Raw genomic sequence first — 14,931 nt, forward strand, 5'->3', positions numbered from 1 at the left:
TCCAACTCTGCTATTGTATTATTGTATTATATAGAAGAAACTAGCCAAAGCTTGATCTTCTTGTTAGATGGGATGAAACACTATAATTACAATTTCATTCTAGTGATAACCCACATATAATGAGCCTATCAACAGCTACTAATGAAACTTAGAATCTAGTTAGCATTGTTGATCTCCTTCGTAGACTTTCAGTCCTGCTTACTCACAAGTTCCTGTTGAACTGAATTGCAGATAACAACTGTCAAATAAGTCAGAAACTAATTTGAGATTGGGGGAAAAAAACGAGAAACTGAAGACCAGCTTTCCTGGTGGTAAAACAATTCACTTCTTCAACAATATTTTGTCAGTATTTTGTCATCTTGTGCATTTGCAAATTGCTGAATGATTCGGTGTGACAAGGAAATGTGATTGATCTACGAAGGAGATTAAGAGCAAATGTAAGCTAAACGGCATGAAATGCTTAAGAGCTTTCATTTTGAAATTGGTTCAAATATGAAAATGTTTTTAATTTGATCAGGTAAAATTGCTCCCAGATACTTTAATGTGTATTATCATATAGTTACATCAGTATTTTTAAACTTTCCCAACACTGTTCAAAATTTAAAAAATAGTATCATATTAAATAAAGAAAGAATATATGTTGTTTTGCGGTGTACTTCAGGACTTGGGGGCGATTTTATGATTGGTTAGAACAGGAATGTAAGTAAAAGAAGACAAAAGATTACCGATTAAGCAACCCATTATCAAATCAAGGGGAGGGAAAGGGAAAAATAGAAAAAATATTAAATACAAATATACAGTTTAAAAGACGATACCGGTGGAATTATTATAGGGAAATAAAATGTGGAAGAAGAAATTTATTTCTATGTAAATATGAGACCAGGATCGTTGGAATTTCACCCCGAAAATCTGTAAACTGGGAAATTAAAAGAGGTTTAGGAATAGGCTCAGTGGCTAAGACGGTGAGTTTGCCGATCAGAAAGGTTGGCAGTTTGGCGGTTCGAATCCCTCGCGCCGTGTAATGGAGTGAGCTCCCGTTACTTGTCCCAGCTTCTGCCAACCTAGCAGTTCGAAAGCATGTAAAAAATGCAAGTAGAAAAATAGGAACCACCTTTGGTGGGAAGGGAACAGCATTCCATGCGCCTTTGGTGTTGAGTCATGCCGGCCACATGACCACGGAGACGTCTTCGGACAGCGCTGGCTCTTCGGCTTTGAAACGGAGATGAACACCGCCCCCTAGAGACGGGAACGAGTAGGACATACGTGCAAAGGGAACCTTTACCTTATGTACCATGTTTGTATTATTTTTAATATTTAATATTTAAGCAATTTTTACCTCAGGGAGCACCACATTGGGGAAGACAAAGGCCTAAAACTCAAGCCGTTGTTGAACTCGTTTACACTTTGCACGACGTTATGTTTGGTTTGGATCAGGGCTTTGCTGAATAAATGGCAAGGGACAGTAAGATACACATCCTAGCTCGTTTGTTCTTTCATTCACTTAAAGGGCTGTTTACGAGAGTCCGCGAGGAATGTTTTTCTGAAAGAAGCCAAGGAAGGATTCAGCCAGGGTGCATTTGGCCGAAGGCCATTCCTTCAGTTTCGATAGAAGAGAATATTTGTAGCTCAGGGTTGACCTGATGAAGGGTCCCTGATGCTCTCTGAGCTTGGTGGTTTTCTTGCAGACGTTTCATGATCCAACTAGGTAACATCATCAGTGCTAGAGAGGAGAGGTGTTAGTGGAGAGGGAGAGGGGGAGGAGGAGTGGACTTGGTGGTTTTCCTGCAGATGTTTCATGATCCAGCTAGGTAACATCATCAGTGCTAGAAGGGAGTGGGGTTTTGCGGGGAAGGAAGAGGAGGAGGAGAGAGAAGGAGAAGGAAGAGGGGAAGAAGTAGGATGGAGGGAGAGGAAAAGACAGGAGGAAGAGGAGAGAGAAGGAGAAGGAAGAGGGGAAGAAGTAGAAAGGAAGAGGAGGAAGAGGAAAAGACAGGAAGAGGAGGAGGAGGAAGAGGGGAAGAAAGGGAGGGGGAAGAGGAAAAGACAGGAGGAAGAGGAGAGAGAAGGAGAAAGAAGAGGGAAAGAAGTAGGAAGGAGGAGGAAGAAGAAAAGATAGGAGGAAGAGGGGAAGAAGTAGAAAGGAGGAGGAGGAAGAGGAAAATACAGGAGAAGGAGAGAGAAGAAGAAAGAGGGGAAGAAATAGGAAGACAGGAGGTGGAGGACTGTAAGGTCTTTATTGATTCCTGAGCTTGATTGTTTCCTTGAGGACGTTTCATGACCCAACTCGGTAACATCATCAGTGCTAGTAGGGAGTGAGGTTTGCGGAGAGGAGGAGGACAACTAAGGGGTCTTTGTTGCTCTCTGAGCTTGGTGATCTTCTTGCAGGCATTTCACGACCCAACTAGGTAACATCATCAGGACTGAAAATGTGCCTCACATCCTCTCTCTCTCTCTCTTTTAATTTCCAGGAAATGTAAAATTGTCACCAGCGGACCCTGGCTAGAAGGGCCTCCAATCGCTTTGCGAGACGTTTCTATCATGTCACAACCTCCTGGGTCAAAGGAAGAGTTTGTTCCTCTTTGGGCCATCAGCGACAAGGGAGACGTCCTGTGCCGGCTGCAAGTCACCCCCCAAAATCCGGCGGTAAAAACTTTCCTCCTCTTTTTTTTTTTTTAAACAGTTTATTTCTACATTTTCACAGGACAAACATAAGCGCTTAGTGAACAGCGTATTGTCTGGGTCAATTTATTTATATATAATAATACTTTCCCTACTCATTTCTACCTCTACTATCCAACCATTTGTAAAACAAGCCCCATGCTCAAAAGTACTCTATATTCTTTTATTTTTAGCGTTCGTCTGTCCGTTTCTGCACAATCTCATTATTATTTTTTAATTACATCATCCTCTATAGCCGGGATGGACGAACCTATGGCCATTTGTTAGGGCACGAGAGGCGTTGCCCTATCAGCTCCATCGCGCATGAATGCACCGGCCAGCTGACTTTGGGCTTTTATGGCCGTTTTTTGCGTTGTTAAGTGAACCTGTGCAGGTGTTAAGTTACTGGCACGGTTGTTAAGTGACTCTGACGTCCCTGAAGACTCCAGAAGGCAAAAAATGGCCCTACGAGCATATCAGAAGTCACCGTTCCCAAACTTACGGGTTGCCCGTAGGAGCCATTTTTCGCCCTCCGGAGGCTTCAGGGAAGTCAGAGTCACTTAACAACCGTGCCAGTAACTGAACACCTGCGCAGGTTCACTTAACAACTGTAACAAGAAAGGCCAGAAAATGGGGCCAAACTCGCTTCATTACTGTCTTGCTTACCAACAGAAATGTTGGGCTCAATTGTGATCGTAAGTGTAGTATGGTATAATCTTTTTTTAAAAAAAAATATTTTATTTACATTAAATATATTGAACACGGTGTGATTGTCCTGGCATTTCACTTGCCATAAAACCAAAGTGAAAACAAATAACATACGTACTATTTAAACAGTGCTAAAAGGTCAAGGTTCCCCTCGCACATATGCCAGTCGTTCCCAACTCTAGGGGGCGGCGCTCATCTTCGTTTCAAAGCCAAAGAGCCAGCGCTGTCCGAAAACGTTTCCGTGGTCATGTGGCCGGCATGACTCAATGCCAAACGCTGTTCCCTTCCCACCAAAGGTGGTTCCTATTTTTCTACTTGCATTTTTTACATGCTTTCAAGCTACTAGGTTGGCAGAAGCTGGGACGAGTCACGGGAGCTCACTCCGTTACGCGGCGCTAGGGATTCGAACCGTTGAACTGCCGACCTTTCTGATCGACAAGCTCAGCGTCTTAGCCCCTGAGCCCCCGTCTCCCATAAACAGTGCTAGTGTTGTAGAATTAGTTTGGACCATCATATTCAGTCTTAATAGCACCATACATATATAGCATCTCATTCCAGGTCCCCTCTACCCTAATTTTTTTCGTATTTTTTTCGACTCCCACCTTGTGTTTCTAACTGAACACCTGCAGGGATTCACTTAACAACTGTAGCAAGAAAGGCCATCAAATGGGGCCAAACTCGCTTTACAACTGTCTCGCTTAGCAACAGAAATGTTGGGTTGAATTGCGGTCGTACGTCAAGGACTGCCTGTCTAGTCTTCGTGTCTCACCAGAGTCTTCAGCATCAGAGCACTTCAACTGTGGGAAGTCTACCTGGGCACAGGTTGCACGACCCTAAGAAGGGTTGGGGAAGGATGGAGACAGAAGTTCTCCTCTTGAAGGTCTCCTAGGCTCACAAAGCTTTTGTCGTCCATGCTCTCTTCCCCCAACAGGGCACCTCCTGGCTGCATGTGGGAACAGACCAACCCTTCGTTTCGGTCACCATAGGAATGTTTCACCAAGTCTGGGCTGTCGCCCAAGATGGCTCGGCATTCTGTCGTGGGTCGGTGTCTTCCAAGAAACCAGAAGGTGAGTTTTTATCCCGTCGAGAGTAAAGATGGAAGGGAAGGAAACGAATCAAGGAGAGAAGCAACCTAGAACTAAGGAGACATTTCCTGACAGTGAGAACAATTAATCAGTGGAACAGCTTGCCTCCAGAAATTGTGAATGCCCCAACACTCGAAGTCTTTAAGAAGATGTTGGATAGCCATTTGTCTGAAACGGTATAGGGTTTAATGCCTGAACAGGGCGGTGGCCTAGAAGACCTCCAAGGTCCCTTCCAGCTACTCTACTCTACTCTACTCTACTCTACTCTTATTCTACTCTACTGGTATTCTACTCTACTAGTATTCTACTCTACTATTCTATTCTATTCGACTCTTATTCTACTATTCTGTTCTATCTACTATTCTATTCTACTCTACTCTTATTCTACTCTACTCTTATTCTACTCAACTATTCTATTCTACTCTACTCGTATTCTAAACTATTCTATTCTACTCTACTATTCTATTCTACTCTGCTTTTATTCTACTCTACTATTCTATTCTACTCTTATTCTACTCTACTATTCTATTCTACTCTGCTTTTATTCTACTCTACTCTACTCTTCTATTCTTCTCTTCTATTCTTCTCTACTATTCTACGCTACTCTACTCTTATTCTATTCTACTCTTATTCTACTCTACTCTACTCTTATTCTATTCTACTCTTATTCTACTCTACTCTACTCTTATTCTACTATCCCATCCCATCCCAAAAAGTTAAAGCAGTTTGCCAACTCTGGTTTTCTGTGCATCTAATGCTCAGCCAGGCCCAAAGTCACCCAGCCGGTTTTCATACCTAAGGTAGGCTTAAAAGTCACCGTCTCCTGGTTTTTTAATCCAGCCTCTTAACCACAACACCAAACTGACACAACCCTCAGTTCCTGCTGTGTTTTGAGCCAGTCACGTTTAGTTTAGAAGACAGAAGTTGTGTTGTTGATATTTTTCAAGGAACAAAGTAAATGCTTTGAGTTTCCCACCCATTAAAAGAGGGGAAAGAATGACTTCACCCCCCCCCCCTGCACTGAGGGTTAAAAGCCAAACTCAGTCTTTGCCTGTTAATCCTAGCCAACAAAATTGTTGGCTTTACACAATGTGGCAATCGTTGAACCTAGTCCAAGAAGCCTGCCAATTGCTAAAATTGGCCGCATGTAATAAGTCAAGTTTGTATTTCAGTGTTCTGACCGAGGCTTCCCAAGAGCATGAAGCAAACTCCTTGTCCCGAAAAAAACCCCTTTTATTGATTGGCTGTGAATTCTGCTCATTCACATCCGGCAAAGTCTTTCAAGGGAGGATTTACAGTCACAGACCTTCTCTGGCTTGGAGAGCTGCCAGGCTGATATCTGCAAAACTTGGCAAGGAGTCTCGGAGAGTCAGGAACCAATGAAGCGAACTGATTGTCTCCTGCAAACTCCACTCCCCTTTCGCTCCTCTTTTATTTCCTCTGGGAGGGGCCATTCATCGTCCACCTGTGGCCTTACTCCCAAGTCGATCCCTGTTCTTTAGCTGTTCCCTTTGTCTGGCAGCTCTGCGCATGCACACACTGGGAACAGGCTCCAGCTGTTCTTCTGCCTCACTGATGTCTGACTCCAAAGGCAGCTGATAACTGGCATACGGCCCTGGCCCCCTCTCTGCCTCCGACACAGAGCCCTCATCAGAGCCTTCCCCAGACTCCAGGACTGGCCCATCTTCCTCCCCAACCTCCTCACTCTCCGAATCTGCTGCCAAACACTCAATGGCTGCCTTAATTCAATGAATTCAAATAAATAACAAGGGAGAAAATTATTCTTGTTTATTTTACTTCTTGCTGGTTTTCTGGCAATATCCAGGCGAGTGCTGGTACCACGTCCCTTCTCCCCTGAAGCAGAAATTAAAGCAAGTTTCCGTGGGCCGAACGGCGGTGCTGGCTGTGGATAAAAACGGTGAGGAGAGAATCCTGTGTTCCTAGTTGGGGTTTTTCTTTTTAATTGTGGTTTTGGAAGAAAAAAAAAACTGGTTTCTTTGAGTTGCTGGTCAGTTGTGTAAGTGCACCATTGGAAAGGAAGTGCGATGACATTCTAAAATCACGGAACAATCTGTAATTGTTTGTGGTTAGCAATTGAATTGTTAACCGTTCACTCATTAGCCATTGTTCACAAGTTGCAATGGGCGTCAAAAAAGGGACTTACGGACCGGTCCTCATACTTATGACCAACACCGCATCCCCACAGTTACCCGATTAAAAGTCTGGGGCTTTGTCACTGGCATGTGTTTAACGATGGTTGCAATGTCCCAGGATCACTTGATCCCCACTTGTGATCTTCCTAGTCCAGAGGTCACGCTGGTGATCCGTGAAAATTTTTTGATGGTCCACCGAAAATGATTTGCATTTTTTATATTGCACGAAAGACTACTTATCTTTTTAAAAAATTCATATTAGTGGTCTGCAGGATTTAAAATTGTGAATTTAGGGGTCCCTGAGGTCCGAAAGGTTGGGGACCCCTGTCCTAGCCAGCGTCCGACAAGCAAAGTCAATGGAGAAAGCTGGATTTGCTTAATGACCACATGATTAACTTAGTAACGGCCGTGATTCCTTTAGGTAAAGGTAAAGGTTCCCCTCGCACATATGTGCTAGTCGTTCCCGACTCTAGGGGGCAGTGCTCATCTCCGTTTAAAAGCCGAAGAGCCAGCGCTGTCCAGAGACGTCTCCGTGGTCATGTGGCCAGAATGACTCAACCCCAAAGGCACACGAAACGCAGCTCCCTTCCCACCAAAGGTGGCTCCTATTTTTTCTACTTGCATTTTTTAAACATGCTTTCGAACTGTTGGATTGGCAGGAGCCGGGACAAGTAACGGGAACTCACTCAGTTACGCGGCGCTAGGGATTCGAACCGCTGAACTGCCGAGCTTTCTGATCGACAAGCTCAGCGTCTTAGCCACCGAGCCACCGTGATTCCCTTAATGGTGGCAAAAAAATGTCATAACACGAGTCCCTTGCTTAGCAATGAAAATTAATTGCGGTCATAAATTGAGGACTCCCTATACTGGATTAACTGAAGCCAGCGCTTCAGTTAATATAGATGAGTTTATTTCTGCTTGGTCTGAAATTTCGTCTTTTACAGGTAATCTCTGGTTTCGTGCTGGAATCACCCCGAGTTACCCTCAAGGATCTAGTTGGGAGCACATTTCAAACAATGTCCGGAAAGTTTCTGTTGGACCTTTGGATCAGGTGCGGCCCTAGCAGAAAAGTATCTCTTTTAAGAATTTAACCCAGTTAAGTTTCTTAACCTTAGTACACTTTAAGATGAGTGGACTTCAACTCCCAGAATTCCCCAGCCAGCTGTGCACCTTCTGATTGGTGTTACCTGCCACGGTAGATATTTTATGAATGGAAAAAATATCCCTTCCGGCTGCCCCTTGGTGAGAGCACCTCCGCCACCTTCTCAAAATTCCCCATTGGCCTCCAAATGAAAGCCCATTAATGACGGGAGCATGACATGTTAATGAAAGGTGGCTTGTAACACCTTTCCTGTTGTAACTTTGGTTTTTTTTTTTTTAGATCTGGGTGATAGCTGATAAAGTCCAAGGGAGTCACAGCCTGAGCTGTGGAACTGTTTGCCACCGGACCGGGGTGCAGCCTCTGGAACCCAAGGGAGTCTCCTGGGACTACGGCATTGGGGTGAGCAATCAAAAACCACTGGTCCTCTCCATAATCCAGAGAGCTCTATAAGCAGAAGAGACAAAGGTCTTTTAGGCGGAAGGTTCCAACTGGGGGGTCCTTGGTGCTCTCTGAGCTTGGTGGTTTTCTTGCAGGCGTTTCGTGACACAGCTAGGTAACATCATCAGTACTTGAAGGCAATTGTGTTTCCTCTGTTTTTATACATTAACTGATGATGTTACCTAGTTGGATAATGAAACGTCTACCAGAAAACCATCATGCTCAATGAGCGCTAAACACACACGCTGCTTGCTCTGTTTTGTGTTGGTGGGAGTGTTTTTGCTAGCTCCTTGATTAGGCTGCTGTTTAATGTTAGTTTGTTTGTCTGAGTTGATGGATCCTCAAATGGAGTATTGTTTACTTATAGATGGTTGGCCTAGTGTTAATCTTGGTCTTACTCTCTATGAGTGTTGATTAGTTGGTGAGGAGATGTCTTGGGCTTTTTAATTTCCTTTAGAGCTTTCTGATTGTCCAGGGAGGTGAATCCTTCTGACTTTTGAAGCAGAATTTGGTGTGGCCCAAGTTGTGTAGTTGGAACAACTTTATGTCAGATGGGTGATTAGATAGATAGATAGATAGATAGATAGATAGATAGATAGATAGATAGATAGATAGATAGATAGATAGATAGATAGATAGATAGATAGATAGATGATAGATAGATAGATAGATAGATAGATAGATAGATGATAAGATAAGATAGATAGATGATAGATAGATAGATAGATAGATAGATAGATAGATAGATAGATGATAGATAGATAGATAGATAGATAAGATAAGATGATAAGATAAGATAAGATAAGATAGATAGAATGAGAGAGAGAGATAGCAATAGCAATAGCAATAGCACTTAGACTTATATACTGCTTTTACGGCCCTCTCTAAGAGGTTTACAGACTCAGCATCTCCCCCTCCCCCCCCCCAAAACAATCTGGGTCCTCATTTTACCCACTTCGGAAGTATGGAAGGCTGAGTCAACCTTGAGCCTGGTGAGATTTGAACTGCCGAACTGCAGCTAGCAGTCAGCAGAAGTAGCCTGCAGTACCCCTCTCTAACCACTGCGCCACCTCGGCCTCGATAGAATTAAATGAATGGCAAAAGTTGTAGGAGAGGGATTTACACATTAGCAACGTCAACTGCATATAAACCATTCCCTCCCGATTCCTGAATTTGCAGGGAGGATGGGAACACATCACCGTCCGAGGAAACTCGACCGAAAGAACCAAGATGGTGGCTCAGGATGGTCCCAGTAGCTCTCCTCGCAACCTTAGTAGCTTAGAGGTTCATGGAAGCAACCAGCCCCAAACCACCATTTTTGTCGACGGCGTCCAAGACTTGGACCAAAACGCTGTCCAGTGTTGACTTGTCTTCTGGATCACGGAAGCTACCCGGAAGACCAGGCTGATTTTGGAACGCTTGCTCATTGAGCGTCCAAGGAGACCAAGTCAACTCCAAGCATGAAGTCCACACCGACCCTTCCATCTTGTGTCCCTTTGGAGAGACCGCAGCTGTCATCCCCCATCCTCGTCGAAGTGATGCCGCAACCTGGGAGGGTGGTGGAGGCAGTTTCCCAGTTGTGTGTGGTTGTGATCTCCCAGAATTCCCTCCTTCTCCGTGAGCATTCTGGGAGTTCAAGATTCAACCCCCTCCTCCCAGTGGAGAAGATACACGATGGAGAAGATCAAGATTTGGAGATAGTTGAACGGAGAGACTGCATGTCCCATGACCTCAGTGAGAGAACTGGATGTTTGTGTTATGTATGTGTGTGTGTGTGAGTGTGTGAATTCTGCTTGCGTTGTTGTTTTAACCCCTTAATTTATTGTCGTATTTCGAAGGCCTGGTGGAATCTGAAGTTCTCCGATAGCCCTGGATTCATTCCCATCAACTAAGCCTTGGTTTATGCTGGCCAGTATATGACCCAACAATGTAGGCGAACCAGGGTCGATTAACCCTTTCATTTCTAAGCCCCCACTCCCCCTCGGAGTATCGTTGACCCCGATCCCTGGCTTTCTTAGATGTTCCACAGGCAGGACCTGATCTTTGGTGAGCCAGCCTCCCTGACGGGGTCGACATGAAGTGAGCCAGCTAGTTAATTCTATAGCTAGCACTGATGATAGATAGATAGATAGATAGATGATAGATAGATAGATAAGATAGATAGATAGAAAGAAAGAAAAATAGATAGATAGATATTCTTCAAAGGCTCCAGGGGGTCCTACATTTGTCACCCAATGATGAGAATGAGCAGAGAATCAGCTAGGGATTGAAAAGCCAAGATTGGCAGCTGGCAACCCCTGGGGAAAATACAGCTGTGAAAGTGGTCAATGGCTCCATTTTGCCTGTTGATTTAAAGCACTCAATCTCAGCAACTCAAAGATGTATAGATTGATTAACTTTCTTTCTTTTTTTCCTTCTTTCTTACTTTGCTTTCCCCCTTTCCCTCCTTCCCCCTCCTTTCCTACTTCCCTTCCTTCCTTTCTTCATCTCTTTTTTTCTTCGTTCCCTCCCCTCTTTCTCTCTTTTGTTTCTTTCTTTCTCTGTCACGTAACATTACGTTACTTTATTTTATTATTTCCCCCTCTCCCTCCTTCCCTTTCCTACTTCCCTTTCTTCCTTCCTTCATCTATCTTTCTTTTTCTTTCTCATTTCCCCCTTTTTTCTTTCTTTCTCTCTTTCTCACTTTATTTTCCCCCTCTCCCTTCTTCCCTTTCCTACTTCCCTTCCTTCCTTCCTTCATCTATCTTTCTTTTTCTTTCTCATTTCCCCTCCTCTCTTTTTTCTTTCTTTCTTTCTCTCTCTCTCTCTCACTTTATTCTTTCCCCCTCTCCCTTCTTCCCCTTCCTTTCATACTTCGCTTCCTTCCTTCCTCATCTTTCTTTCTTTTTCTTCTTTCCCTCCCTCCCTCTTCCTTCCTTCCTTCTTTCCTTTCCGCAAAAGTGCACTAAAATAGCTAAGCGAAGGACACTCCTGCCTCCTTGATGGGCCCTGTTGACCTTAATCAGAACAAGGAGTTTTCAATCCAGTTGTGTATCTTCACACTGCCTCTTGTGTGTGAGAGGGAGACAAGCAACATTGTGGCCTGGCTCCACAATGTATTTGAAATCAATACCTTTACTTTTCCCTTTTAGCTCCTGGATGGGTAGGTAGCTGTGACACCAAGTAACCTAGGGGGAAAAATACAGGCAGGAGGAGGGTGTTTTAAGCATCATGTTCTCAACAAGAGAGGATGGATAGCTGTTCTGTTTTAAAATCAGGACGGTTCCTTTTGTATCGGTTTTTCAGAGTGAAATATTTTTGTATTTGTTGCTGTGGGGGGGGGGTGGAGAAAGAAAAAATGGTGGCACGAGTGGCTCTTGATACGCGGACACCTGTTTATGAAATGTTCACATTTTATTCAATCTTCAAGCGGGACACCTTTTCCCTTCCCATCACTGAGGACACCGTTGGGTTTCTTTTCTTTTTTTTCTCCGCTGGGGAAGGAGAAGTGAAGAATGTACGCGTACGCCTCAATAAAAATTCACCCACGCCACGAATCGAAATGACCCAGAGGGGACAATAAAATCAGATCGGATGTTAACCGTGTACATTTCGTTTTTAACGTTTCCTTTCTTTTAAAGGTACTCTGATTTAGAATAGAATAACAGAGTTGGAAGGGACCTTGGAGGTCTTCTAGTCCCCCCTCCCCTGCTTAGGTAGGTATACCACTTCAGACAAATGGTTCTCCAACATCTTCTTAAAAACGTCCAGTGTTGGAGCATTCACAACTTCTGGAGGCAAGCTGTTCCACTGATTAATTATTCTAACTATTAGGAAATGTCTCCTTAGTTCTAGGTTGCTTCTCTCCTTGATTAATTTCCACCCATTGCTTCTTGTCCTGCCCTCAGGTGCTTTGGAGAATAGCTTGACTCCCTCTTCTTTGGGGCAACCCCTGAGATATTGGAAAACAGCTATCATGTCTCCCCTAGTCCTTCTTTTCATTAAACTAGACATACCCAGTTCCTGCAGCCGTTCTTCATATGTTTTAGCCTCCAGTCCCCTAATCCTCTTTGTTGCTCTTCTCTGCACTCTTTCCAGAGTCTCCACATCTTTTCTACATCGTGGCGACCAAAACTGAATGCCATATTCCAAGTGTGGCCTTACCAAGCCATTATAAAGTGGCATTAACCCTTCATGTGATCTTGATTCTATCCCTCTGTTGATGCAGCCTAGAACTGTGTTGGCTTTTTGGGCAGCTGCTGCACACGGCTGGCTCCTATGTAATTGGGAAAACAGCAGAGGTCCGTTTTGGGAGGCGTGCGTCCATCTTTTGACCCCCCAAAATAAGCGCTTGGCCTTATTGTCGGGGAGATCTTAAATTATTTTGGAGGTGCAGGAGGCACCTCATGGCTGCTGCTATGTTGCAATATTTTCGGAGAGCTCTTAATTTTAAGGGAGGGCTTATTTTAGTGCATGCACTCAAAAGCCCGATTGGGCTTTTTATCCGGGGAGGCCTTATTTTCAGGGAAACAGGGTAAAAATTGGGAAAATAGTATTATGCGATGGCAATTTTTTTCTACAGAGAAGGGAGGGGGGTAGTAGTTCTTTCTGAGTTAAATTGCTCTCTGTGAGAAGGGGTCATGTCAGAGTTTCTTCCCAACCCTCAACAACAACCAGAATTCCTAGTTTTGCGAAGAGCGGGGAGCCATCAAACGCGAACCTGATTTTACAAGCAGGGTATTTGTGCGTTGAGCTGTTCCTCTCAGCTGGCTGTTTCAAGCCGGAAGAAGTGTGAGCAGATGCACCGAAGAGTGTCGAGAGAAAGGGCTTTCTTCCTCCCAAACTGGCTTTTCTGCTCTGCCCTGTAAGTGTCTTCTACAGAGATTAAGAGGAGCGATGTTTGGGTTGGCACCAAGGTGGAAAGTGGATACTGTAGTATCTTGACCTGCTTAACTTGTGCAAAGTGGTTTGCGATTGTTCCCGGGTTCAGGAACGGACTTGTGGTTTGCTCGTAGGGCCGGTTTTAGCCCTCCGGAGCCTTCAGGGACCTTCAGGAGGGGCGGGGGAGGCTGTTTTTGCCCTCCCCACTAGGCTCCTATAAAGCCTCTGGGGCCTGGGGAGGGCGAAAAATGGCCTCAAAAAAAGGCTGAAGTCAGCTGGCCAGTGCATGCATGCGCGCTGGCCAGCTGGCAGGGCAGCGCCTGAAAAATGGCTCTGCATGCCACCTGTAGCACGAATGCCATAGGTTCACCATCCTGGCACTATACCATAGAATTCAATATAGTTTCTGCCCTGGGATAGAAGCTGTTTTTCAGCCTATTTGTCCTTGTTTTTATTATCCTGTACCGCCTGCCACATGGTAATAGTTCAAAAAAAAAAAGGGTGCCTAGGATGAGATGGATCTTTAAGGATGTTTCGAACTTTCTTAAGGCAGTGGGAGCTATCAAGCTCTTCCAAAGAGGGAAGAGGGCAACCCATGACCCTCTGGGCAATGACGTTGACCCTCTGGAGCGCTGTCCTATCTGCCACTGGGCAGTTGGCAAACGAGACACAGGGGCAGTAAGTTAAAATACTCTCTGTGGGGCAGTAGAATAGAATTAGAATTAATTAGAATTAGAATTATTTTGAATTGAGCTGGAAGGGATCTTGGAGGTCTTCTAGTCCAGCCCCCTGATCAACGAGGAGAACCTATATAAGAATCGGTGTTGGAAGCAGTAGAGGATCTTAAATTCTCTGTCCAACCTCCAACTTTGGAGCGGAGAAGGTGAACTTAGCTGAGATGTTACCCCCAAGGAACATCTTAAGTGTGTTCCTTAAGTCCCACAGAAAACAACAAAGAAGGGTTTTTTCTAGAGATCTACTTGGTGCCACCTCTGATGGCTCCAAACAACGGCACAGATTTCAACTCTGCCTTGAATCCCATCCAGAAGAACATCGTGGTCCTACCCAGCGTGACATCCGCACTCGAAATGCCAACCGGAGAACAATCCAGGTCTCTGCAAGTGGGTGAACTTAAGACAATGCCCGTAGGAAAGTCTGATCAAACGCCGGAGAACAGATTCAAGTCCTCCGCAGCCACCCCTTAAAATCGTCTCGTTCTCGGCGAAGAGGGCATTGTTTGTGTTTAATCAGTCTTCCCCTAATCGTCCCAAGTGATGCAGAAGATTCCACTTGGATCAAGGGCACCTCTGCCAAAGCGGTAAACAACGGTGACCTTTCGCAGCCATTCTTTGTTGCACCTTTTCCACGGCTTTGTTCTCTTGCAAAACGGGGACATGTTGAATGTCACCCAAGGCAGAAGCGGGGAGGGGAACGCAACCGCCGGGCTGTTGAAGCAATCGTTCAATCTGCTGGGACTGTCGTACCTGGACGATTCGTTCCTCCTTGCATCTCCCTCCCGAACGTAATCGTTCTGCAGGATTTTTATTTCCATTTCTTTTTTTTTAACTCCGCGAAGCCAGAGCTGCAAATGCCCACACATGTCTGCCCAACATGGGACAGAACATTTCATGCCCGTATAGGCCTTACCAGCGTATGTATGTATGTATGTATGTATGTATGTATGTATGTATGTATGTATGTATGTATTTGTGTTACAAATTTACATTTATACATATATAAATGAGATGCAGAAGGCATTTTTTCCTCCTTTTACAGTGGCTGATAATCTTAGATGGTTGGGCGGTTGTGGGGCAATGGTGGCAGGGGAAGATGGGAGTTGTAATCCAGCATATGGGGAGGGACAGAGCCATCTCCAAGTGGCCAGATTTCAGAAACACTGTTCTTGCGGATTGAGATATTACATAAA

General features: G+C 44.6%; 1 protein-coding gene across 1 annotated transcript in view; it reads left to right on the top strand.

The window, feature by feature from the left end:
- Positions 1-11,729, top strand: part of TECPR1 (tectonin beta-propeller repeat containing 1) — a gene marked incomplete at its 5' end in the record, with an annotated part of 31,997 nt that extends 20,268 nt beyond the window's left edge. The window contains 6 exons of the mRNA XM_081965491.1: positions 2,469-2,643; positions 4,298-4,433; positions 6,277-6,369; positions 7,549-7,655; positions 7,986-8,105; positions 9,324-11,729. Of these exons, the coding sequence (XP_081821617.1) occupies positions 2,469-2,643; positions 4,298-4,433; positions 6,277-6,369; positions 7,549-7,655; positions 7,986-8,105; positions 9,324-9,509 (817 nt within the window). The remainder of the gene's footprint in view (positions 1-2,468; positions 2,644-4,297; positions 4,434-6,276; positions 6,370-7,548; positions 7,656-7,985; positions 8,106-9,323) is intronic.
- Between the last annotated feature and the right edge of the window lie 3,202 nt (positions 11,730-14,931).

This window comes from Natrix helvetica, assembly GCF_964273705.1.
Source record: "Natrix helvetica genome assembly, chromosome: 13".
Taxonomy (NCBI): Eukaryota; Metazoa; Chordata; class Lepidosauria; order Squamata; family Natricidae; genus Natrix; species Natrix helvetica.